General features: G+C 43.8%; 1 protein-coding gene across 1 annotated transcript in view; it reads left to right on the plus strand.

The window, feature by feature from the left end:
- Positions 1-873: 873 nt before the first annotated feature.
- The window catches only part of PRCP (prolylcarboxypeptidase), a 32910-nt gene continuing 8230 nt past the window's right edge, over positions 874-25553 (plus strand). Inside the window, exons 1-5 of the mRNA XM_069759340.1 lie at positions 874-1043; positions 21356-21496; positions 22209-22310; positions 22420-22598; positions 24041-24198. Coding sequence (XP_069615441.1) covers positions 936-1043; positions 21356-21496; positions 22209-22310; positions 22420-22598; positions 24041-24198 — 688 coding nt within the window. The 5' untranslated portion in view covers positions 874-935. The remainder of the gene's footprint in view (positions 1044-21355; positions 21497-22208; positions 22311-22419; positions 22599-24040; positions 24199-25553) is intronic.

Genomic DNA, 25553 nt, shown 5'->3' on the forward strand with positions numbered 1-25553 from the left:
TTACGTCCCTCGGTTTCCCGTTTTTCATTTGTTCCTTTTTTATTTATTTGTGTTTTTTTTTTAAGTCTATTTTATATGTGATCATCTATTTTTTTCTATTCACCATTGTTTTGGGCTTCCTGATGCTTTTGGCATATTCAGTATTCATCAATCGCGACTTTTTAAAAAGATGCATTTTTATTCCATTCACTCACCCCCCCCCCCCCCCCCACCCCGGAGTGATTTTTTTTTGTACATCTGTAGTTTTTGAGCAGAATTTTGTGACTTTTTGCAGAAACGTGACTTTTCGAGCTAAAAATGACCAGGTTAAAGGCAAAGAGCCATTTTTATTTTGTTAAAAAAATCGCTCCATTTTGAAGAGCTGCAAAAAACATCAAGAAGCACGATAAGAGAAAAAAAAAACAAAACAGAAAAATACTAAAAAAAAAAAAAAAAAAAGCCCAATGTTTTTTATTATTTTCCTAATTTACGTGTGCATTATTCATGGCAATCAGCGCACTTATAATCAAATCTTCCGTCTGATGTGAGTGATTCTGCACAGGAACTAATTTTGGGAGATTGGCTCATGTCCTATTCTATTGCTCCATGTTATCAGCCATTTCTCCAGCTGCAGTCCCCTATAATCAGTGTCAGAAAGTGAAATAGACTCCCTGCCCTCCTGATCTCTGATGTTTGGGACATATTATTACTCCATCCATACATGTGACTGATATCACCTCTTATAACCCTGCTGCACTACTGTAAGCTCTAGGGTTCAGGAGTCCTGTCCCTTTAAGGATTTAAAGAGCCATGCTGCTTTGTTTTCTGTCACTGCCCCTCAGTGGCGCTGACATGGTTAAAAGGGAGGAGGATGGGGCTCCTCCTCAGGATAGTCCTTCCTCCCTTTAGTCCACCCAGCCAGGGAATCCCCAGGTCTGAGACAGAAGAGAGCAGACATGGCACCTCCTCAGCTGTCAGGCTGGACCTTCCTGCTGGGGTCTTGCCTCCTGGGCTTTGTAGTGCATTCTGCTCCCACCTATGAAACGTTGTACTTTGAACAGAAGGTAAGAAACTCCATCATCTCTTTTGGGGGAGAATATAGGGTCTATAGGGAAGAGGCGACGTGTGGTGCCAATTTGCCCGGTTAACCCTTTAGTATTGTATGCAGGGACGCCTTAGATTGTGCTGGCCCTATAAGGGTTAACGTGAGCGCTCTCATCACGAGTCTACGTCTTCCTGTGTTTCGTAATGGGCTCAGCTGACATTCGATTCTAATTTCCTTCCCTCTAATTTTCAATAGTCAGCAAAAGCCTGAACTCATCCGACCTAAATGTATGGTCCGGGAGGGGTCTGGGGTCCGGCAGATGTGGCGGGGATGGAAAATATCGAGGCGAATGGCTACAGTCCTATATGAAGCCCCAACTAATAATCTGGGCTCTGCTACATCTGGTGTATAATGTTACCAGGAATGTGAGCAGTGATACATTGTAACCTCACCATCCCTATATGTATCTCATGTGGTGGTGGAGCAGGCGAAGCTCCCATGTCTGACTACAAGATCTGTAAAAGGACCCCCCCAATTACCGTATAAGGGGCCGCCATGTCTAACATGTCCTACATCTGTTCTGCTAGAGCACAATGCACACTGCAGTTATTGTATGGTCGGGGCCCCTTGTACCACCCACATACTGTACAGCATCAGTGCCCAGGGAACCCCCCAGTGTGAAGACCTCCGATGTAAGACAAGCCCCTGCGTACGAGGAACAATGGTGGAAAAGGCACAAAGTCTGCTGCCAGAACGATCCGAAGTCTGGTGATGGCCATACAGTGATTAACTTGTGATTGACATGTAATATTTCTCTTTACAGCACAGATCGCCTCTCGCCAAATTTATTAACGCACGCCTCTCCAGGTCTCAGTTGCCACAGTTTTCCTTGAAGATGCACCGTTTCTCTTTCAGACTGCACGCAGCTCCTTTGCTTCGCGGATAATAGCACATTATGCCCTCTCCCCTTCAGGTGGTACACCATGTCTGCTTACTCCCCTCCCCTTCAGATGGCACTCCAAGCCACAAGGATGTTTCACGGCCTCCTCCCTCCTCCCTCCTCCCTCCTCCCTCCTCCCTCCTCCCTCCTCCCTCCTCCCTCCTCCCTCCTCCATGCCCTCGCCCCAGTCCTCCTTTCAAATGGCACTCCATGCCCTCGCCCCAGTCCTCCTTTCAAATGGCACTCCATGCCCTCGTTCTCCTTTCCCCTCTCAGATGGCACTCCATGCCCTCGTTCTCCTTTCCCCTCTCAGATGGCACTCCATGCCCTCGTTCTCCTTTCCCCTCTCAGATGGCACTCCATGCCCTCGTTCTCCTTTCCCCTCTCAGATGGCACTCCATGCCCTCGTTCTCCTTTCCCCTCTCAGATGGCACTCCATGCCCTCGTTCTCCTTTCCCCTCTCAGATGGCACTCCATGCCCTCGTTCTCCTTTCCCCTCTCAGATGGCACTCCATGCCCTCGTTCTCCTTTCCCCTCTCAGATGGCACTCCATGCCCTCGTTCTCCTTTCCCCTCTCAGATGGCACTCTACGCCCTCCTCTTTCCCCTCTCATATGGCACTCTACGCCCTCCTCTTTCCCCTCTCAGATGGCACTCTACGCCCTCCTCTTTCCCCTCTCAGATGGCACTCTACGCCCTCCTCTTTCCCCTCTCAGATGGCACTCCATGCCCTCTTCCGCTTCTCATATGGCACTCCATGCCATCCTCTTCCTCCTTTCATATGGCACTCCAGGCCCTGAATCGCTGGTGAACCCTGCCTTATTGGTCATAGTCCACAGATCATGCTCTATTTTTCCTCTTCCAATTGGCTTTTAAGATATTTTCACCCCCACACTTTCAGATTCGTGGCAATGGTTCACCTCCTTTGTTCTAACAGGGCCAGATCTCTGGATGCCTATGAAGGCCAAAAGTGGAAAACTCTCCCAGGGCGGCAGATGGCATGTGATTATATGGGTGGTCTGTGTCCTGCTGTGATCCTCTCCAATCCCAGAGAGGGTAATATTGGGGGTCACCCTTCTTCCATTCTTATGGTCACAAAAGCAGGGGTGAAAACACTTATATACATGGCCCTAAAACTATATAAATAAAAAAAAAATAATAAAAATAAAAATACATATTGTCTTATCCCCATTATACACATTTACCTGCACTGATACATTGTAACAAACTATTAGTACAGAGTGTGTTTAGAGTCTTGTATAGAGAGGACACAGTTGCAGTGAACAGACAGCGGACAGAAGTGTTGGGTCCAGGGGTGAACATAACGTTGGTGCAAACTCTGCAGCGGCACAGGGGTCCAGTTGGTAATGGGGGTCTTCTCGCCTTACAAGCGACTTTCTACTGTATTAGACTCCAGGTAAATGCCTGAGATAAGGAAATATACGGGAAACCTTATTTGATTGTAAGAGGGATGAGGGTCCGCTGTAAGATGAGATGTTGGGTAACAAGGGGCCCGTACACTGTCTCAAGTGGATTTCAGCTTCAGGATGTAAAACGTGGACGCATTCACTGACAGCATGCATAGATCTTGATGGTGGTTTTTTTTTTTTTTTTTTCTAACCTCTTCTGGTTATTTATTAATTTTTTTTTGCCTGTCTTGTGGCATTTGATTGTTGCACAAAATCAGAAATGCGTTTTATATATTTTTTGCAACTTTATACATGAAGAAAAATCTTATGATCGATCTACTAAAATGTCATTGAGGTTTGTGCAAAAAAACTTAGACGTATGTAAAATCATTCCGTGGAGGGGAGACTGAAGGACACTGGCACAAAAAATCTGAGACTTTTTTTTTTTTTTTAATTCTTTTTAAAGTCTCAATTAAGGAATCAGGCGAAAACGTCTAGAAACCCAAAACGCCACCTACAATGGTGAACAGAATAAAAACACAAATGAAAAGAATAAGGCACAAATGAGAGAAAAAAAGCTGGGGGGCAGGGGGATGCCCAAATACACTTTAGACCCGATTCATTATTGTATTAGAAAAATATGGTTGGGGTAAGGGGGGTACTGAGCAGAACTGGGATGGCTGCACGGCTTTTCCCGACTACTTGAACAACTTGAATAGTCTGGTGCCAGGCTGAACGTGGCACGTCGTGGTCCAGCTGTGGCATCTCCTGCTTGGGAGTTCATGGCCTCGTACTGACCATTATTGTGGCCTGAGTCTAATGGACAGTGGTGGCAGCGACATAACATGGACCCCGCTGCATCTTCCGTTACCTTCATGATTCTATAATCTAACTTGCAGGTCCCTGTTGACTGTTGGGGGTCTCAGGACTCTGATCCTCCACCAATCGCTTGAACCACAAGGTATAAGCTCTGCTAATGCGTAAACCTGTGCATAGTGGTATACGGGCTCGAGGCCGCCTATCAGTTTGTATATGTCTGTGTGCATGCTCAGAACTAAGTGATCTCATGGTCTGAGCGATCTGTAGGGGTCTCTGGTCACGGTCCGGCAAAGCCCATCAACAGGAATGGGCCTTTTTTTTTTTTTCTGTGATTAAATTTATTTTTGTATTTTTCAGTCCATAGAGCCTGTATTAAGGCTTATTTATGCAGAACAAGCTGTGGTTTTGAATGGCACCTTTTTCTTTGTGTAGACCATAAATATTTGACCTGTTGTGAGTAGTGGTGAAGGGGCTGTAACCTATTAAAAGATGTTTGGAAGCCATGTTGCACTTCTAAAGAATAGTCTCCATAATAAAACCCTAATTTGTGTAGACCTCTCTAAGGACACCTGGCCGCCCATGAGGGTATATTCACATGTAGCAGAAATTTCTGACCCCATTTGTTAGGCCTCATTTATCAGAACTGCCTTTTGTTGCCCATAGCAACCAATCACAGAGGAGCTTTCATTCTAGCAGAGCAGCTTAAGAAATGAAAGCTGCTCTGTGATTGGTTGCTAGTGGCAACAAAACTGGTCTTATAAATGAGGCCTACAGGGGCTGACTTTGTTGTTGTGGAAAAAAGTCAAGAGCTTGTAAAAACTTACAGCACAAATTCAAAAATGAATAAGGTACAAAATAAAGACACTATTTAGAATCACTGATATTTCAGAGAAAAGCCAAAAATCGGCGTCTATAGGCTTGGTTCATCAGAACAATCTTTGTTGCAACCAATCACAGTGCAGCTTTCATTTCTTAAACTGCTCTGCTGGAATAAAAGCTGTGCTGTGATTGGTTACTATGGGCAACAGACCGTATGTCTATGCTATGGTCATAAAGGGGTTAAAAAAGTGAATATACACTACATGGGCACAAAGCGTGTATACAGCAGGCTCAAAAATTATGCCTGTACTATACGCGGTACCTGCTGTTTAACCATTTAAATGCTGTTGTCAATCAGTGACGGCGGTATTTAGATGGCGTAATTGCCAGTTCAGCCACACTGGCTCCCATAGTCGAGTCTTCCTGTGACGTAATTGTGGGTCACCATGCAGTCGGTGGGTGGCCATGGCTACTGTGTTCATGCTACTATGAAGCCTGACTTGTGTCCTGGCTTTAGAAGAACCGCCATTTAACTATTCACCACAGACTGCAGTGACGCATTACATGGTAAAAGCGATCTGATGATCGAAGGTTCAGGTCCCTGAAGGGGACTAAAATAATGTAAAAATGAAGAAAATATTAAAAAAAAACAAACAAAAACAAAACAAATCTTAAATTTTCCCAGTTAAAAATGAAAGGGGGAAAAATATTTATCTTTTATGGTATCGCCACATCCAGTGTCAGTGGAAAGACAAGGGCCTGTCGGGATCACTGACTCTCGAGGGCCCACCGCTCATCTACATGCAAATATTAGATTACCCTCATTTACAAATGTATTTATTAGTTAATGATGCGATGTCGACTCTGCACATAGTGAATCACGAGTGATGTGCCCAGTACTGCTCATATAGGAGGGTGGAGGCCCACCAGAGGATTCACCTGTTCCCCCGACCGGCCAGTCCATAAAAGTCGTATCTGTTCATCCTTAGCCACCTACTTCATGAATAGTATGGTGACTAATACAATTAAAGCAGTGGTAGATCACTACTTAAAGGATAATGCAGATGTCAAAGATCTGCCCTCAATGCAATGTATTTTTATGAAGCTGTCATTCTCCTGTCCGGGGAGCCGCGTCCAGTCCATGCATTATAGTCCAATCTTGAACAGATTTGCATGGATGTCTGCATGAGCCCTAACTCTTCTTGAGACCCACTTTCAGCTGAATTATGACTTTAAGCCACAAGTTCAATCCTGCTGGGAAACAAAGGACATCTAAAAGCCAAATGGTGCAAGTCGTTCGTTGTTTAATGAAACCCAATTGTAAAAGTTTTCACTCCCCCAAGCTTTTTTTTTTTCTAAAATGAATGTATCCCTAAAGGTGGCCATCCCTTAATAGTATTTCTTATATGGGTCAGTGGTACCATTGGGGCTTCCTAGGCTCCAGAGTCCTGGTCCAACTGCACCCGCTATAGTTGCATCCTTTGGTTTAAGGGCTATGGATAACATGGCCACGACCCCTGTGGGCACCATAATGGCCATCAGTGGTTGTCTCCCTTACGTCACCCGTCTTGATTGTGCCATGCAGCTAGTGTATAGCGATGTATTGTTCTGCTCATCAGTGGAGATGATGTACTTGGCTCGCTTTGAATGCGGATTATTATAGCGCCATCCACACAATGGGCCGCGGGGAGGACACAATGGACTGTTTGTCAATTGGGTAAAATAAGGAAGTACTTGTAGGACGCGGCCGGTAAAATGAGATATTTTTATGCACTGCTAATCAAAGGGTCACCCTGCAGAAGGCACTTTCTTACCCGGTCAGGAAGCAGTAGTCATTTCCTCCTCTGGCTTTCTACAATCTGTTCATATAACTGGTAGGACACAATCGCAACGCTCGTTACGGGTTCATGATAAGGTGCCAGTCAACTATATCTGCAGATGTTCATATTCATTGTGTGCAGTATCAGCGGCCCCTACTACTATGGCAATTAAAAGGTTAGGGAAAGGTAAAAAAAAAAAGACTAAACTTCTTATTGCTAAGATATAGTTTTGCAACTTTTTCCCATTCAAGTGAATGCAGCAATATTGGGCACATTACATGGACAAAAGTGGTTCTGTTTCTCTGGAAAATTATATATATATATATATATATATATATATATATATATATATATTATATAATTAGTGCTGGCTCAGGACCTGACCCCATTCCCTTTTTTTTTTTTTCTCTCGCCTACATTGACTGACTTGAGTCTGCCTGCTGCCACCACTAGAGGGAGCTCACAGAACGCTGTATTTATATGTAGATTGTGATGAGCTCCCTCTAGTGGTGGTTGCAGGAAAGTCAGAATTTTATCATTTCCACTCTGCAGAAGATTTGGGACTTTCTGCTCTCGGCTTACAGTAGCAGACACTCTGGTTAGACTGGGATCAGGTTTTCCAATGCAACAACCTAATTACATTTGATAACGCAAGATCTTGAGTTTGACATTAATCATCTCTGCCTCCTGTAAACTGTAATTAGTGATGTGATCTTTCCAGTTGACGAAAAATATTCCTAGCACTGGCAGGATGTCTCCAGTACCTTCATTTAAAGGGCTAGTCCCATAAAAATGAGTAGACTCCCCTAGATTTAGGATGGGGCTGACTTCTTTTGGGGGTCTGAATTCTAGACCCCCCCTGGTGATCCGGAGAATGGGGCATTGTGATCCCGAGAATCGAGCAATCTGAGCGGAGTGGGGGCAGGTGGGATTCACACTTGCATCAGAGCTTCACTCAGGACAATCCTGCTGTGCTCTGTTTGGGATTGCTGGGGTTAAAAGCAGTCAGACCCTCCCCCCCCTGCAATCGGCAAGTTATCTGCTATCATATGTTTAGTAGAATTTTTATTTTTTTGGAGTAACCCTTTAACTCCTGAGTGACTTAAATACATAGACTTCTAGTCCAAGACCCGACTGTACAGTCTTCTATTAGTAAAGCTGATGTGAATAATTGCTAACTCTCCCAGACTCCCTGGGGAACCTTAAAAGAAAGGGGTGAGACTTATGTAGCCCCTGCCCCCACCAAAAAATGGGCACTCTGATATGAGCCAGCAGTGCCCAAGAGGGGTGTGTATTGGAGGAGACTCTCAAAGAAAGCTGATGTCACAGCTCACCTCCTCCTCCTGTACAATGACTGATAACATCCCTATATACAGTAGAGAACACAGGATCCACCATTCACAATAGGTGATATCACAGCTCACCTCCTCCTCCTGTACAATGACTGATAACACCTCTATATACAGTAGATAACACAGGATCCACCATTCACAATAGGTGATATCACAGCTCACCTCCTCCTCCTGTACAATGACTGATAACATCCCTATATACAGTAGAGAACACAGGATCCACCATTCACAATAGGTGATATCACAGCTCACCTCCTCCTCCTGTACAATGACTGATAACATCCCTATGTACAGTAGAGAACACAGGATCCACCATTCACAATAGGTGATGTCACAGCTCACCTCCTCCTCCTGTACAATGACTGATAACATCCCTATGTACAGTAGAGAACACAGGATCCACCATTCACAATAGGTGATATCACAGCTCACCTCCTCCTCCTGTACAATCAACAAATTCCTAATATATTGATACTAACTTGATTTGCATGGCATCGATATTTCTCGCCTTTTATTATTCAGGGATGTAGCAACCTTGTGATGCCAACAGATGCCATCACCCCCTCAATTTTGAACAATTATCTAGAAGACCAGCTTCCTGCTTAAAGGTGTTTTGCAGGACTCTAAAAAAACAAAACAAAAAAAAAACACTGTTACAATTGTCCACAGGTTTTCCTTAGTTTTGCTTTCTCAGCCCTATTCATTTCATTGAGGCTGAGCTGCAATACCAGACCCATCCCATGGACAGGGGAGGCGCTGTTTCCTGGAAGGAAGTAGTTATATTTTTCTAATGCTTTCTGTAAAATCTTCCTCAGGCTTTGCTGAATGACAGATGTCTTCCGGTGATTCCTGAGCTGTTGGTCTGTCCTCTTGTTTTCCGGCTCATCCGTAAACCGATCTTCAGCATTCTGTCAGTCCTGACTCAGCTGGAAAGTGTCATCAGCGCCGTCTAATTGTTCGGGTCACTGAGTGTTGTCTAATTATTACAGTATGTGCCCTGTACGGCCCCCCTGCATCTGCTCTGCCATGTTACCCACCAGGCTTGTACATGTATCAGAGACCCTCTGTATAACACCGCAGCCTAGTAAATGGTGAGGGTGCGAACAGCAGTATGTACAGAATTGGGCACATGGGGAACATGAAGCGCATAGCGGTCATCAGTCCCCGTTTTTCTTCTGCTGCCTCAAGAATTTGAGTATGCCACAACCTAAGACAGGGCTTTGAGGTTTTGGCCCTTTTCTGGGTGGCAAACAGTCTGCATTTAATTAAAGGGGTTTTCTGGTCCAAATCAATAAGTCTGCAGTCAGTGTGTGACTGCACACTTATGAGGCCCCCAGGGCACGCACTGAGGTCTGCGAGGATTCACCAGTTTCCAACCCGGGACTAGAGTGTTTGTATAAGTTACCGATTTGGAATGGACAACCCCTTTAAGGTCATTAGATACACCAGTCCTCTGCTAATGGAGAAAGACCATTATTATAGTAGTTTTATTCGTGTACATAGGAGCAGTATTATAGTAGTTATATTCTTGTACATAGAAGCAGTATTATAGTAGTTATATTCTTGTACATAGGAGCAGTATTATAGTAGTTATATTCTTGTACATAGGAACAGTATTATAGTAGCTATATTCTTGTACATAGGAGCAGTATTATAGTAGTTATATTCTTGTACATAGGGGCAGTATTATAGTAGCTATATTCTTGTACATAGGAGCAGTATTATAGTAGTTATATTCTTGTACATAGGGGCAGTATTATAGTAGTTATATTCTTGTACATAGGGGCAGTATTATAGTAGCTATATTCTTGTACATAGGAGCAGTATTATAGTAGTTATATTCTTGTACATAGGGGCAGTATTATAGTAGTTATATTCTTGTACATAGGAGCAGTATTATAGTAGTTATATTCTTGTACATAGGAGCAGTATTATAGTAGTTATATTCTTGTACATAGGAGCAGTATTATAGTAGTTATATTCTTGTACATAGGGGCAGTATTATAGTAGTTATATTCTTGTACATAGGGGCAGTATTATAGTAGTTATATTCTTGTACATAGGGGCAGTATTATAGTAGTTATATTCTTGTACATAGGGGCAGTATTATAGTAGTTATATTCTTGTGCATAGGGGCAGTATTATAGTAGTTATATTCTTGTGCATAGGGGCAGTATTATAGTAGTTATATTCTTGTACATAGGGGCAGTATTATAGTACTAAAGCAATCCTGCTGCCCTCAAAGTGAATGAGAATCCTGTAGCGTCATGCACACGTTGCTTACTTGTGACTTGCAGATTTGGTGCAGATATTAATCTGCAGCCTGAGAATTCTCAGTGCGTTTTCACCATTGACTTCAGTGAAATCCGTAAAAAGCGCAGGGCAATACCTACGTATGTACAAGAATAGAACTACTATGATTTAAAGAAATGTTTTTCAGACTGTAGCACATTAATCTTCCCATATCGTTGCTTCTGTCCTAGTTCCGTGCTGCGGTGTCACTTGTTCACCGTAATGAGGTGTTAAGGAAACGTTCCACTTTTTTTTTTTTTTCTCCTTTAGTCAGTGCGGTTTACTTTGCTAACTAAAACTAAAAGGGACTGAAGCTTTTCTCTAAAGTCTGAACCAAAACTTCTTCTGCTTCTTCTTTCGTGTCCTCTGTAGCCACAAGAACCCGTCAGTGGCTGACGTCGGATCTGAAGATAAAACTGCGCAAAAACGTAACCTAAGCGCTACCTTTCTATGTTCCTGTTAGTTTGTAGTCCTATATTGTATCCTTGATATTTTTTGAGGGGTCTGAAGAGTATGATAAATGCAGCTCTTGGCTATATGGGAAGTTCTGCGATGACCTTGATGAGCTCCTCGTTGTCGGAGCTGTAGATGTCTGGAGGAGTCGTTGTCATGTTTTTGGGCTCTTGGGGATTATCACATTTTGTTTTCCTTACAGAAGAGTAGAACCTTTTTTTTTTTTTTTTTTTTTTTTTTTTTATTTATTTGGTGGTCTCCAGTTTCCAGTAGTGTCCCATCTGTCGATGTTCTCCTGATGTCTTCTCCATCTGTGGTCAATGAAGTATCTTGTTTCTTGTGGGAGCAGATCAGGTCATGGTGGATTAAGAAGTCAGGCCTCTTCTAGTGTCCATGTGCCCATGATTTTTTTACTTTCACTCCATGATCCACATAACCGGTCTTGCTGTTTTGCATTACTTACTCACCCCCTCTCCTAAATGATCTTGTCCTAAAGTCTCGTGTATAAGATTGATAGCCCGGTAGAAAGGCAAGTACATGGAGTCTACTGGTTCCTGCTATCTCATGGAAGTTTTTATGTTGGATGAAAAAAAAAAAAAAAAATTCTTATGTATTTAATGGATATAAAATGTCTTCACACCCCTGTAAAATGCCAGGTATTTGTCATGTAAATAAAAAAAACGTACAGAGAAGAATCATTTCAGAACTTTTCCACCTTTAATGTCTCAGATAATCTGTTCAAATCCAGTGATCTTAATTGAAATAATTTTGAGCTGGGAAATAAAAAAAAAAATAACACATCTGAGATAATATGGTTGCATAAGTGTGGGCACCCTCTTATAATGGGATGTGATTGTGTTCAGAATTATCCAGTCCCATTTAGTCGTGCATGGCCGCCATCATTTACAGGGATTCTGATTAACCCCGTATAATTTGCTGTTCTAGGAGGATTTTCCTAATATTTTCTTAGTTGCAAAATCCGTAGTCTGTAACCAGCCGACAACACAGCAAAGGGATCTCATTGTTCAAAGTTGTTAAGAGAAGGGCGCAATGAATGTTTCCAAGGCATTAGATATACTATGGAGCATTGTGAAGATGGTCATCAAGAAGTGACTTCAATGTGACACAAGAGTGATGTTACCTAGAACTGGATGGTCCTCAAAACCTAACGAAAAGGCAAAAAGAAAATTGGTCCAGGAGGCTGCCAAGAGGCAGACAGTGACATTAAAGCCGTTGCTGAATTTTATTATAAGTAATGGTTGTGCTGCATGTGACCATATTCTTGCGTATTCCTCATATGTCTGGACTGTGGTGTTGGCTGGTAAAATGGATGTTTTTGTTTAAGAACAGGCTTCCAATCCCGGTAACGTTTTGCGAAGACCTACGTCATGTGCCAAAATTGTGGAAGACCTGTTATGTCTGAGACTAAGGTATTGTAGCAAAAATTCCAGTGGTTGTTTGGCGCAAAACCAACACTGCACATTATCAAAAGAACACCATACCCATAGTGAGGCATGGTGGAGGCAGGATGCTTTCCAGCTACTTTTCAGCAGCTGGGACTGGGGCTCTAGTCATGGTGAAAGGATTTATGAACACTTCCAAATATCAGTAAATTTGGCTACAAAACCATCGGGTATTGGATAAAAGCTGAATATAAAGGGAAATATCACTTTTCAGTGCGACAACAACCCTACACTTATCTTCTGGCAAAACCATTCATTTGTAGGTAAGTTTTGGAATGGCCCAACCAGAACCCTGACCCGAATCCAAGTGACAATCTGTACTGAAGTGGGTGCTGTACACAGTAGATGTCCTCACAAACTGACCAATGTGGAGGTACTGCAAGGAGCGGAGAAAGATTGCCAATTCTGCATGTGCTACGCTGATGGCATACAGTCTTTTGGGGCCAGAGTTTGAGGAATTCAAAAGGTTCTTCAAAATATGTACCGTATGTCAAGGTTGCTGAAGCAGGAAGCACAAACTGTTGGGGGGACCAAAGAGCACCAGGTCGTAGGTAAGGGTAGTATTATTCCCCTGGTTTATTTTATAACCTTCTAATTGGTTTTCAAAAATGTATTGTCTGGACAACCCCTTTAAGAAAGACTTTAAATTCCTGTATTCAAACGTGGAGTGACAATGACCGCGCTGTCTTAATGGCTTATAAAGCTGGTCCTGAATCGAATCCACAGGAGGTAATCTCATTTCCTACCCGGTCTATGATGGGCACAGTTTGGGCGCGGCGAGGAAATCCTCTTCACTGCTCTGTCCCATCTAAGGAAACTCCTCAGACAGGATGGGAGATCATCAGAACGGCAGCAACATCAGGGAAATCCTGAAGACGTTTTTCCCATTGAAGCCTTGGGTTGGATTTCTGGCTTTAATCAATGCCAGTAAGCTGCCTGTAAAGCATTTCTATTTTTTTAGTCTGAATATTCTAAACCTATAAAATTTATAGACTAGCGTCGTAAAAGTAAATCTCATGCCTTGACTCTACACTGGCTAACGGGGGACTCTACTTTTTGACTTCCATCTGTCTTAATAGGTCAGACACAACCCATTTTTAGAAACTTCCTTTCCTCCAGCAGTTGATGTTCTTGCCTCGCGCAACTGGTGGCTGGAGGATTCAACAAAAGGCATGTTAGTAATGGTATGAGGTTGGACATCTGGAGGAGCTGACAGCTTTGTGACATGAAAATTAACTCCTTAAAGCCGCTTGACGTTCCAGGTTAAAGGGCATTAATAATGAAAGATCAAACGTTGACCCTTCAATGTAATGTCCTGACCTGCGGAAAATGAAGATGTTACGGGAAGGCTGTCACTTATTACTAGTGTTCAACATTGACAGAAAATCCTATAATGGTGGCACATTTACAAGTGACACAAGCAGTGTAGCAATACCGCCATACAGTGCATACCCAGATACATTCCTATACACAGGTGTACATGGTAAGTGCAGCTAATTTCATGTACTCTACTCACACTGGGATCTTTCTCGGATTCCCGCTTGTCTCTTGTCTCAACAGCCACGATACATGTATCTGCAGGGACTCAAACATATTATTTGAGCATGCCGAACACTGTTGGCACCCGAGCATCCTCTGATAGCACCGTATACCAGCATGTTCACGCAGAAAGTGTGTGGTCGTACCTTTGTACTTTGGACAACGTGGACTTTGAACCACCTCATCTATTGCATCGTATCGCGTACACGGCACACACTAGAGATTCCTGCTCTTGTGTTTCTATGCAGCATGGAGAACATTTATACAGCAGCACTGAGCAGTGTAACTGTGAATCCAGTCCTTGGATAAGATCCAGGCTTAGACTGGCCCACAGGGTAATGGGGGAATCCCCGGTGGGCCCCTATGTAGATCTGGGCAGTACTTGGCATAATTCACTTGAATATTCAATTTTTTTCAGTTTCTTGCTGCTTTTTGAATATAATTTTTTTTAATTAAAATTACTTTGTTTTGTAAACTTCCTGTTCACTCTGAGCTTTGATACTGCTTTATTGATAATGTTGTGTGCGTGTGGATTACATCCATTATTTTTCTCTATCCCCATGATGGCACCACGGAGAGAGGGGTCCGCCCCCAGGGACAGGAAACCTACAGATGAAAAAGGGCGTACCTCTCTCCCACATCAGTTGGTTTCCTGTCCCTGACGGGGAACCTACAGCACGTACCTGAAGGATTCTTCGTGGGATTCCAGGGAGCTGGCCGGTCGGTTCCTGACAGGGGGCGCCCTGTCACGGCTGGGTCCAGCAGGTTTTCGCCCCCCTTTTCATCCAACCCTGAAGCACCACCACGGGGGTCGGCGGGCCCTATGGGTGAGTGTTGCTGGGGGAGGCAGTGAAGAGGATCGAGCCTGCCTTCCCCAGGGAAAAAAAAAAAAGGGGGAGGAAAGAGGCAGGTGACGGCTGTCACAGCCTCTGTACCGCTATTCGGTACATGGAGGTAGCGGCGGCTACGCTACCATAGCAGGCGCAGGAGCGCTAGATCGCGCAAAAACGCCTCATGTCACCGCTGGACACCGCCGCCCAAACCGGAAGTGCGGGCCAGGGCGGAACGATAGAACGCGCGCACAGGCGTCCCCGATAATATCTTCCCTATAGGGCGCCTGTGCCGCGAACCGGAAGTGACGCGCGCGCATGCGCAGATGACCGCTTCTGCCGGCGGCAAGTTTAAAAATCAGCGTTCTCTAAGGAGGAAGCGTGGGAAACCCTCTCTTTGCGGAAAACGCAGAGCAAAACCACTATGAGCGATAAAGAGCAGCAAGAGGCACAGGAATGTGCACAATCATCACCTGAGCAAGTACTGCGGCATCCGCGTTCACAGCATCAGCGCAAGGGAAACGCTTCCTCCCAGCAGTGCAGCAGCAGCGGACGCTCAGGGTCACAACGCAGCCGAGTCTCTGGGGAAAGTACGCGGCCGGCGACAAATCCAGTGGATATAGTCCCGAGGCCAGAGACGGTATCTGTTAGTCGTAAGGGGTGAGTGATCTGCGTGAAAGTAATAATGTAATACGAGATTACTTTTTTCTCCTAGGGAAAAAAATGTACAGGCAAATCAAAGCACAAACAGTGTGCGATATGTTCGGAAGAACTACCGTCCTCATGGGAAAAAAAGCTATGCGGGTCCTGCATAGAAAAAACCATTCAGGAGGAATCTCCGGTGTTCGCATCAGACCTGAAAACACTAATAAAGAATCAAGTTGAGAGTGCCCTCAAAGGCATTAAAATTCCGAGGAAAATACATAGATCCGGTCATAAGTCTCCCGAATCCAGTGTAGAAGAATCAGAAAATGAAACATCTGACTCTAATGACTCATCGACATCCGAGATCTCTTCACTATCATCAGAGGGGGGACGCAGTTGCTTCCCCATCGAGGAGACAGACGCACTGGTAAAGGCCATCAGAACAACTATGGGTCTGGTAGACGAACGTCCTAAAAGAACAGCACAGGACATAATGTTCAGCGGACTAGAACAAAAGAAAAGAGTATTTCCAATAAATGAGAAAATTCATTCTTTGATCAAAAAAGAATGGAAGAGACCGGATAAAAAAGTTCTCTTGACCCCCAAAAGGAAGTACCCGTTCGATGACCCAGCCTGCTCATCCTGGAGCAAGGCACCCAAACTGGATGTGGCCATAGCAAAGGCCTCTAAAAAATTCGCCCTGCCCTTCGAGGACATGGGCACACTAAAGGATCCAATGGACAAAAAGGCAGACACCTTTTTAAAAAACTCCTGGGAAGCAGCAGGAGGGGGTCTAAAACCAGCCATCGCAGCCACCTGCACGGCCCGTGCTCTAATGGTATGGCTTGAGCATTTGGATTCGCAACTAAAAGAGAAAGTCCCAAGAGAGACAATACAAAAGTCAGTGTCCATGATGAAAGGGGCAGCAGCTTTTCTGGCGGACGCTTCGGTGGACTCAGCAAGATTATCAGCCAGGTCGGCTTCTTTCTCAAACGCCGCAAGACGCGCCCTGTGGCTAAAGTGCTGGCCGGGGGATCTGCAGACAAAGACCAAGCTTTGCTCAATACCTTGCGAAGGTGAATTCCTGTTTGGGTCAACGTTGGACGACATCCTCGACAAAGCAGGAGATAAAAAGAAATCTTTTCCCGGGTTCCCCAACCAGTCATATAGGCGCTCCTTTCGGAACAGAAAGTTCATGCGCAGAAGACCTCCAAAAGGAAATAAAGACGGATGGGAAGACAGAAGAAACAAAAACAGGGGCTTCTTGTTCAACAAACCCCCCCCTCCAGATAATAAAAAATCCCAATGAAGGTACTCCCCGGGTCGGAGGGAGACTAGCCGAGTTTCTTCCAGCCTGGGAAAGAATTTCAAACAGTCCTTGGATTCTAGGTATTATACGAGAGGGCCTCAAATTCAAATTTCGTGTTCCTCCCGGCAACTCCTTCATGGTAACGCCTCAAAAACAATCACTCGAACAGTCAGCTCTCCAGAAGGAGATTCTGAGCCTAGTCCAGAAAGATGTATTGCAAGAAGTTCTATACCAGGAAAGAGGCACGGGTTTCTATTCTCCTCTCTTCCTCCGCAAAAAAACGGACGGATCATACAGAACGATCATAAATCTCAAAAAACTAAACAGTTTCCTGGAGATACAACATTTCAAAATGGAGACAATAAAATCTTGCGTGAGAATACTTTCCTTTGTGTTTCATGACTGTTCTAGATTTACGAGTCGCATATTACCATGTGCCCATCCACAGAGATTACCAAAAATATATCAGACTGGCAGTGAATATCCAGGGGGAAGTAAAACGCTTCCAATTCCGGGCTCTCCCCTTCGGGATAGCTATCGCTCCTCGGGTATTCACGAAAATAATGTCAGAGGTAATGGCCCACATACGGGAACAGAATATCCTGATAGTTCCCTATCTGGACGACCTCCTCGTGGTAGGGAACTCATTTCAACACTGCGAACAACAGTTGAATCTGGTCATTGCTTCTCTGTCGAGTCTAGGGTGGCTGCTAAACATACCCAAGTCCAAAATGGTTCCATCCCGGGTACAGGAGTATTTGGGGATAGTCCTAGACTCGATCACGCAGACATGCTATCTTCCTCAGGAGAAGGTACAAAAAATGACACAGGCAGTGTTACAGCTGACGGTATCCCCAGTCACCACTCTGAGGAGAGCAATGTCCCTCCTGGGCTCTATGACTGCCTGCATTCCGGCAGTTCAGTGGGCACAACTTCACTCCCGGGATCTACAATGGGAGACTTTAAATTTAGGCATATCTCTGCACGGAAATTTAGACGGGCAGTTCGGTATTTCTCCAAACACGATACACTCCCTAGCATGGTGGGCAGACCCAGGGAATCTAACCAAAGGGGTTCCTTGGGCGCTACCGACGGAGAAGATTCTAACGACGGATGCAAGCCCCTGGGGCTGGGGAGCACATATAGGCGATCAAGTGACACAGGGGAGTTGGAACAAAAGTCAAGAGCTAGACTCTTCCAACATGAAAGAACTGCTAGCGGTAAAACTGGCCCTAACACACTTCCTATATCGCCTTCATGGTCATCATGTAAAAGTCTTTTCGGACAACCAGGTAGTGGTTGCATATCTAAACCACCAAGGGGGAACCAGGTGTCGAGCTCTGATGGAGGTAACCCAATCCATCTTCCACATAGCGGAACACAGTCTAAAGTCCTTGACAGCTCTCCACTTAAAAGGCTCAGAAAACCAGACTGCAGACTTCCTGAGCAGAACATGCTTAAAGCAGGGAGAGTGGGAGCTAAACCAATCGGTCTTCGATCAAATCGTGAATCTCTGGGGCCTACCAGTAATAGACCTATTCGCGAACAGTCAAAACCGCAAAGTAAAAACATTCTGCTCAATCGATCCCCGGGGGAACCCTGTAGCTCTAGACGCATTGACAATTCCTTGGAACTATCACCTTGCCTATGCGTTCCCTCCAATGTCACTCATCCCCTTAGTGCTGAGGAAAATTCGGGAGGAGGGGACTACAGTGATACTAATAGCGCAATTCTGGCCCCGCAGAATATGGTTTTCTTGGCTAAGAAAAATGTCCATATCAAGTCCATGGGTTCTACCAGACACGCCGAAACTTCTGTCCCAGGGTCCAGTATTTCACCCCAATGTAAAAAATTTACACATGACAGCGTGGCTTTTGAAAGGAGGTTGCTAAGGGACAAAGGGTTCTCTCCTAACTTGGTGTCCACTCTATTACAGAGTAGAAAACCCGTAACCACTAGAATATATGGGAAAGTGTGGAAAAAATTCATGTCAGTATCAGGGGCAGACCCGTCTGGGGAAATTCCTATAGGGAAAGTCCTTGAATTTTTACAGAAAGGTCTGGAAAGAGGTTTGGCTACAAGCACCCTAAAGGTTCAGGTAGCAGCCTTGGCAGCACTGTATAATTATGATCTGGCCAGAAATCGTTGGGTCATGCGATTTATTAAAGCCTCATCTAGGTCCAGACCCATTCCCCTCCACAACTCTCCCCCATGGGATCTAAACCTCGTACTAAACGCTCTAACCAAACCTCCCTTTGAGCCCCTGACAGAAATTCCTTTAAAGATCTTATCTCTAAAAACCACACTCCTAGTGGCCCTAACCTCAGCTCGTCGTGTCAGCGATATACAAGCGTTATCTTCATGCCCGCCCTTTACTCAGATACTTGATGACAGTCATTCTAAAAACTGACCCAGCTTATCTCCCGAAAATAGCGTCAGTTTCATAGAACGCAAGAAATTTCTTTACCCTCCTTTTGTCCCAACCCAAAAAATGAGGGGGAAAAGACACTGCATACCCTAGACGTAAAAAGATGTCTGGTCCAATATCTATCAGCCACTAGGGAGTGCAGGAAGGATAAGGCTCTGTTTGTCTGCTTCCAGGGTCCTCGGAAGGGAAAAAAAGCATCGAAAGCCACCTTAGGGCGATGGCGTCTCTTATCCATCTCGCTATCTTACTCATCCTGTGGGACAGCCATCCCAGAGAATATAAAGGCTCATTCGACCAGAGCAGTGCATCATCCTGGGCGGAGAGAGCTGGCGCTTCAATACAACAGATATGTAGAGCGGCCACTTGGTCTTCCCAGTCTACATTTTTCAAGCATTACCGCTTAGACTTGACCTCCTCTGATCCTACCTTTGGGCGAAGGGTTCTAGAGGCAGTGGTCCCTCCCTAAGAGCTCTATCTATTGAAATCTCTCCGTGGTGCCATCATGGGGATAGAGAAAATGGTAGTTACCTGCCGATAACGGTATTTCTCTGATCCCATGATAGCACCCGTATATTCCCTCCCTTTTCACACACAGGTGTGCACTTGGTAATGTACTAGTAATTAATTTTAGTCACGGTGCCTCTGTTAAGTTAAATAGGTTAAGTTTTTAATTTGTGCAAATATTGAGTTGCAGCTGAAGTTCTGTATAAGGCTCTGTAATCCAACTGATGTGGGAGAGAGGTACGCCCTTTTTCATCTGTAGGTTTCCTGTCTCTGGGGGCGGACCCCTCTCTCCGTGGTGCCATCATGGGATCAGAGAAATACCGTTATCGGCAGGTAACTACCATTTTTTTATTTATTTTTTTTTGCTGCTGAAATGTAATGAAAACCCATATGTTGTGTTTTTTTTAAAAAAAATTTTATGTGAATATTTGGCATCTCATTAAAGTGTATGGGGAAATCCTGCAAATAAAACACAAAGAACTCACGAGATTTCAAAAAGTCAAGACGCCCCAATTTTTGTAGCATTAAAAAAGTAAACCAGTCCAAGAACGGTAAAGGATCCGGCTTCCAGAATATAAGTTGTTGTTTTTTTGTTTTTTTTTCATTTAATCCATTAAAAAAGTGGAAAAATATACAAACTTTGCAAAAGGTTGAAGTGAACACTATCTATAAGAACCAACGCATTTCAAAGGTTACAGCTGGTTCGAAATGCGTTGGTTTTTATGAAGGGGTATTCAGAAAGTGCAGTCTGTTCCCTTGTACTTTACACTCTCCCTTGCTCCAGGGCTGAATCTCTGGTGCCACGCATGGTATCTGTTATTGTCTGCAGCGCTGACTTCACATCGACAGCGCTGCAGACAATTAGTGAGCTCAGCAGCTTATGTCAACTCAAGCAGTCACAGCCAAGTTACTGACTACAGCGCTGTCATTGATTTGTAATGAAGTCAGTAAGGATTTACAGTACTTTTACAAGGCAATACTGAGGGCCGGACATCCGCCGTCCAATGACAGTGACATGTGATGGACCCCCGACTCTCAAACAAAATGAATCACAGACGCACCCAAAATAAAAACATGAAGCATTGTAATTAGGTGTCAAATGTTCTCAATTCTATTTACATTCACATGACACCAAAAAATGGCACAACCCCCCCGACTCGCAAAGAGTCACCCTCCAGCAATCAGGAGAGGGAAAAACCCCCCTGTGGTGGAAGCCTCTAGGGAACCATGGCTGGAGGAACGCCCATCCCTTGGGCTTAGAGTTAGTGCCGATATATAGCAAGTTATAACATTTGTACATTTTACCAGATTTACAGAGAACGACATAACAAATATAGGCTATAAATGTGATAAACCGGATGTGGGAGATCTGGCTGCGATATCGGTCACCATATTGGCTGTTCGACCCAATTTAGGTTGATCTGATTGCCCAGATGGATGAACTATTTCTTCCTTACAGATCCAGGTCCACCTCTCATAAACTTAGCCTTTTGATTACAGGGATTGTTTGTAATGGACAGAAGCTGGCAGTTTGTCTAGTCTTGAGCAGAAAAGGTTTGTTAGCTGCCATTTCTGAGTAAACGACGAGCTCAGTAGTCCAGGGGCGGAAGTGGCTCATAAGTGGAGAAACCTTCTTGTATTTGTTTGTACCATTGGTTTGTTGAAAAGACAGTGAATCTCAACTTTTTTTTTCTTTTTTTTTCTTTACAGATTGACCATTTTGGCTTTTATGAAGACGGCGCGTTTAGGCAGCGTTACCTTGTCTCAGATACCCACTGGAGGAAACCTGGTGGTCCCATCCTCTTCTACACCGGCAATGAAGGAGACATCACATTATTCAGTAATAATACGGTATGACCTCCTACTGGTGTATCACTGGTTGGCCAGGACATGCAAAAATATCCAATTCATACATGTCTGATGGGTCGGATGATCAGATTTGTCACTTTTTTCTTTTCCTTTTTGTAGAATACTTGAGGGATCTTCAACCTGTCTGAGAGCTCTGTCCACCATGATACAAACCTATATAAAGGACAATCTGTATAAACCCCCTCCAACCCGGCTCCTGCTATACAGTGAGCTGCATTCATCCACATTCACTTGAATGAGACTGGACTGCAGCATTAATCATTAATCCTCAGAATGAGTGGTGGTCTCAAAATATAAAACCCTCCCTGATCGTAAAGTGATTGCATATCATCTTGACGATAAACGATTACTTTTTATGGGATTTCGCCCTTCAAAAGCTGAAATTCTTTCTGCTACCACCAGGGGGAGCTCACTACTTATGAATTGAATAGGAGCTGTATAAATATCAAGGCATGAGCTCCCCCTAGTGGTGACTGTAGGCAGAAGGAATTTTGCCATTTTTTTTTTTTCTCTATTGCTGTTTGATGGGTAGCAGGAAATTTGGAGTTTTGTATCATAATACTCTTGTGACCTAAAGTGAATACAATTATACCAATATGTTTTATAATCATTAACCCCTTTCCTATCGTAAATTTATATTAATCACCCACTGTCTGAATGTTGCCCTAACTTCCAGTGTATCCTTCTTTTTCAGGGATTTATGTGGGATGTCGCTGAGGAGCTTGGCGCTTTGTTAGTATTTGCAGAGCATCGTTATTATGGCGAGTCCATGCCCTACGGCAACTTATCCTACAGTGTCAGTATTTCTAGGCTCCTCTGATGTTTTATGACCCCTCCACCTATTAAAACGCTTCCTAATTTTTACATTTATTTTTTTATTTTTTATTATTTATTTATTTTTTTAGGAGCCAAAATACCTGAATTATCTCACCTCGGAGCAGGCCCTCGCAGACTTCGCTATTCTTATCCGTTTTATCAAGGAGAGCTCCGAAGCCAAAAATAGCGCAGTGATCGCCATTGGGGGCTCGTACGGGGGGATGTTGGCGGCCTGGCTGAGAATGAAGTATCCTCATGTTGTAGTGGGGTAAGGACATTGTTCCATATGGTAACATTGGGGATCTTTATAAGAGGGAGCACAGTTTTCTTTACTAGTCTCTAATGGGGCGCGACACAGAGTCCATCCGGGCACTTTATTTACTATTCCTCAATCAACCCCATGTAACCTTATACTCTACATATGTGTAAAGGAAATGGACCCCCTATCTTGGGCAATTAATACTTATTTTTAGTCCAAAATACAGTTGCAAAATAAATTAAGCATATATAAATAGAATATCCTTTTTTTTTTTTTTTTAGAGCAATGAGTTAACTGAGAAACGATCAGTAAGCTCAGTCTGATGGAAGAATAAAAAAAAAAAAAAATATATATATATATATATATATATATTTTTTTTTTTTAATTTTTTTCTGCTGAACTTCTCTGTGCTGAATTGTGACCACATATCATGTGATGGAAGAAAGGCTCAGAAACAAAGGCAAACAAAAGTTTTACAAATTCTGTTACAACGTACTAGCTGATGGTTTCTTGCATCATTCTGCAGACAACACCGAGGATATAGAAGGAAAACTGCAACATTTTTCATACACAATTGTAAATGATTTATTTTTATTTTTTTAGCCATAAATGCATTCATTTAAATTCAAAAAGTATATGAAGCAACTTTTTTTTTTTTTTAAGTGGCCAAACAATTTAACAGGAGAAGGACCTCCAACTTAGTGTAAAATGAAGTGTAATAATAGTTTAATATAAAGTTCTGCAACTTTCTACTCACTGACTGCAAGCAGAGATCTTGGTGTTATTATTCCCGCCTTAATTGATCAGTGTTCTCGGATAGAGCTCGTAAAAACGAGCACTTTTGCAATTTACTGTTTATTAAAATTGGCAGCCGTTCTTGAGATATTTACATTTTTTTTTTCGTTCTCTTTTGTTTACAGCTTGTTGCCTAGGAGACCGACCACCGTTGATTTCTGGATTGTAAGTACGGCGCTGAAGCTGGCCGAGATTAAAGGAGAACGGCACAATCCAGCGATCATGGTCTGATTCAAACCAGCGCTTACGAGCTCAATAGTAAAGAGCTTGTAAGCACTGCGCATGTTCTGCCGTCTAGAGCAGAGGTGGTCGTTCTCCAAGGTAATGATCTGTAAACAAAAGAAAACGGTTAATATCTCAATAACCGTTGAAAATTTTAGAGGACAGTAAAGAGGAAAAGTTCTTGCTTTTAGAAGCTCTATCCGGTGATGTATGGTTTATGAAGATGGGAAATGTCCCTTTTTAAGGAATAGACACTGATACACTGTAACAAAGTATCGTCAGCTGTGAGAATTACTAGTTCTGTATAGGAGGATACATGGGCGTCTAGGAAGGAAGAAGCGGAGCTGATGAAGATGTTTTGAGGGTCCATTGTTCTGGGTGTGTACAGGAAAGGCGAGGGTCCCGGGATAATTGCTGACTTCTCCCTATTCCAGGGCTCTCGCGGCTTCTGCCCCCATCTGGCAATTTGAAGATTTGGTTCCCTGCAATCTGTATTATCAAATTGTGACAAACGACTTTAAAAAAAGCGGCCCGGGATGCGCGGAAAGTGTCTCCAAGTCTTGGGCGGCCATAAATCGCATGTTTGGAAGCGGTGAGTGATCACATCAGATGGGGAGACGTTGTCTTAGTCCTTTTCTTAACATTGTCTCCGAAGTACAGCTGTCCATCGAATGGGAGCGGCCTCTCCGGACACATCGTCTGCTTTACTAAAGTTCTGATTTTTGTAGCATCTTTTATTCCACCGTCTTTCTCGTTCCTCCTGGAAATGTTATCCCCATTTAGTTTGGTGTTACACACCCAGATACTGTTAGCTCTAATAAGAAGGAAAAATATTGGACCTTCCCACAAGTTTCCCCGTCCACAGGGATAGTGCTCAGCAACAGTAATGTCACCGTGCAATAGTATTGTACAAGAAATGAAACTGCTGCACTCGCCCCCGCAGAAAAATGCAAGACTTTATTCCAAGTAAATAAAAATTCCAGCATGATGGTGAATGCCATACTGCTATATACAAAAACCGCCGTTTCGCACCAACTAGGTGCTTCTTCCTGGGCCCAAACAACCAGGGACCAGGCTGAAGCATCTGCTCAGTGCGAAACTGCTAATAAATTTTTATGCAGGGGTGAGTGCCGCCATTTCATTTCTTCTACAATACCTTAATGAACACTAAGTGTGTAGGTGCACTCCTCCCCTCTATTCCTCCTAACTTGACACCCATTCACAAGGAGAACATCTAGTTGTACATTTTTTTTTTTTTTTTTCTTTAAATTTCCATCAAGAATGTTGGTGGAAAATTAAATTGCTCTGGGGTATAATACAGGCTGTAACTCAGGATCAGTCATGTAATTATTATTATACATTTTTATAGCGCCATTTATTCCATGGCGTTTTACATGTGAATACGAGGCAAATATAGACAAATACATTAAACATGAGCAGATAACAAGGTACACAGGTACATAAGGAGGGAGGACCCTGCCCGCGAGGGCTCAGTCTGCAGGGGGTGGGTGATGAAACACTAGGAGAGGGTAGGGCAGGTTGCGCGGCGGTTCAGTAACTTCAGGATCATTGCAGGCTGTAGGCTTGTCAGAAGAGGTGGGTCTTCAGGTTCTTTTTGAAGGTTTCTATGGTAGGTGAGAGCCTTATATGTTGGGGTAGAGAGTTCCAGAGTATGGGGGAAGCACGGGAGAAGTCTTGGATGCGGTTATGGGAAGAAGAGATGAGAGGGGAGTAGAGAAGGAGGTCTTGGGAGGATCGGAGGTTGCGTGGAGGTAAGTACCGGGAGACCATGTCACAGATGTATGGAGGAGACAGGTTGTGGATGGCTTTGTATGTCAGTGTGAGGGTTTTGAACTGGAGTCTCTGGGCGATAGGAAGCCAGTGAAGGGCTTGACATAGGGGAGAGGCCGGGGAATAGCGAGGAGACAGGTGGATTAGTCGGGCAGC

The sequence above is a fragment of the Ranitomeya imitator genome, chromosome 3 (assembly GCF_032444005.1).
Source record: "Ranitomeya imitator isolate aRanImi1 chromosome 3, aRanImi1.pri, whole genome shotgun sequence".
Classification (NCBI taxonomy): Eukaryota; Metazoa; Chordata; class Amphibia; order Anura; family Dendrobatidae; genus Ranitomeya; species Ranitomeya imitator.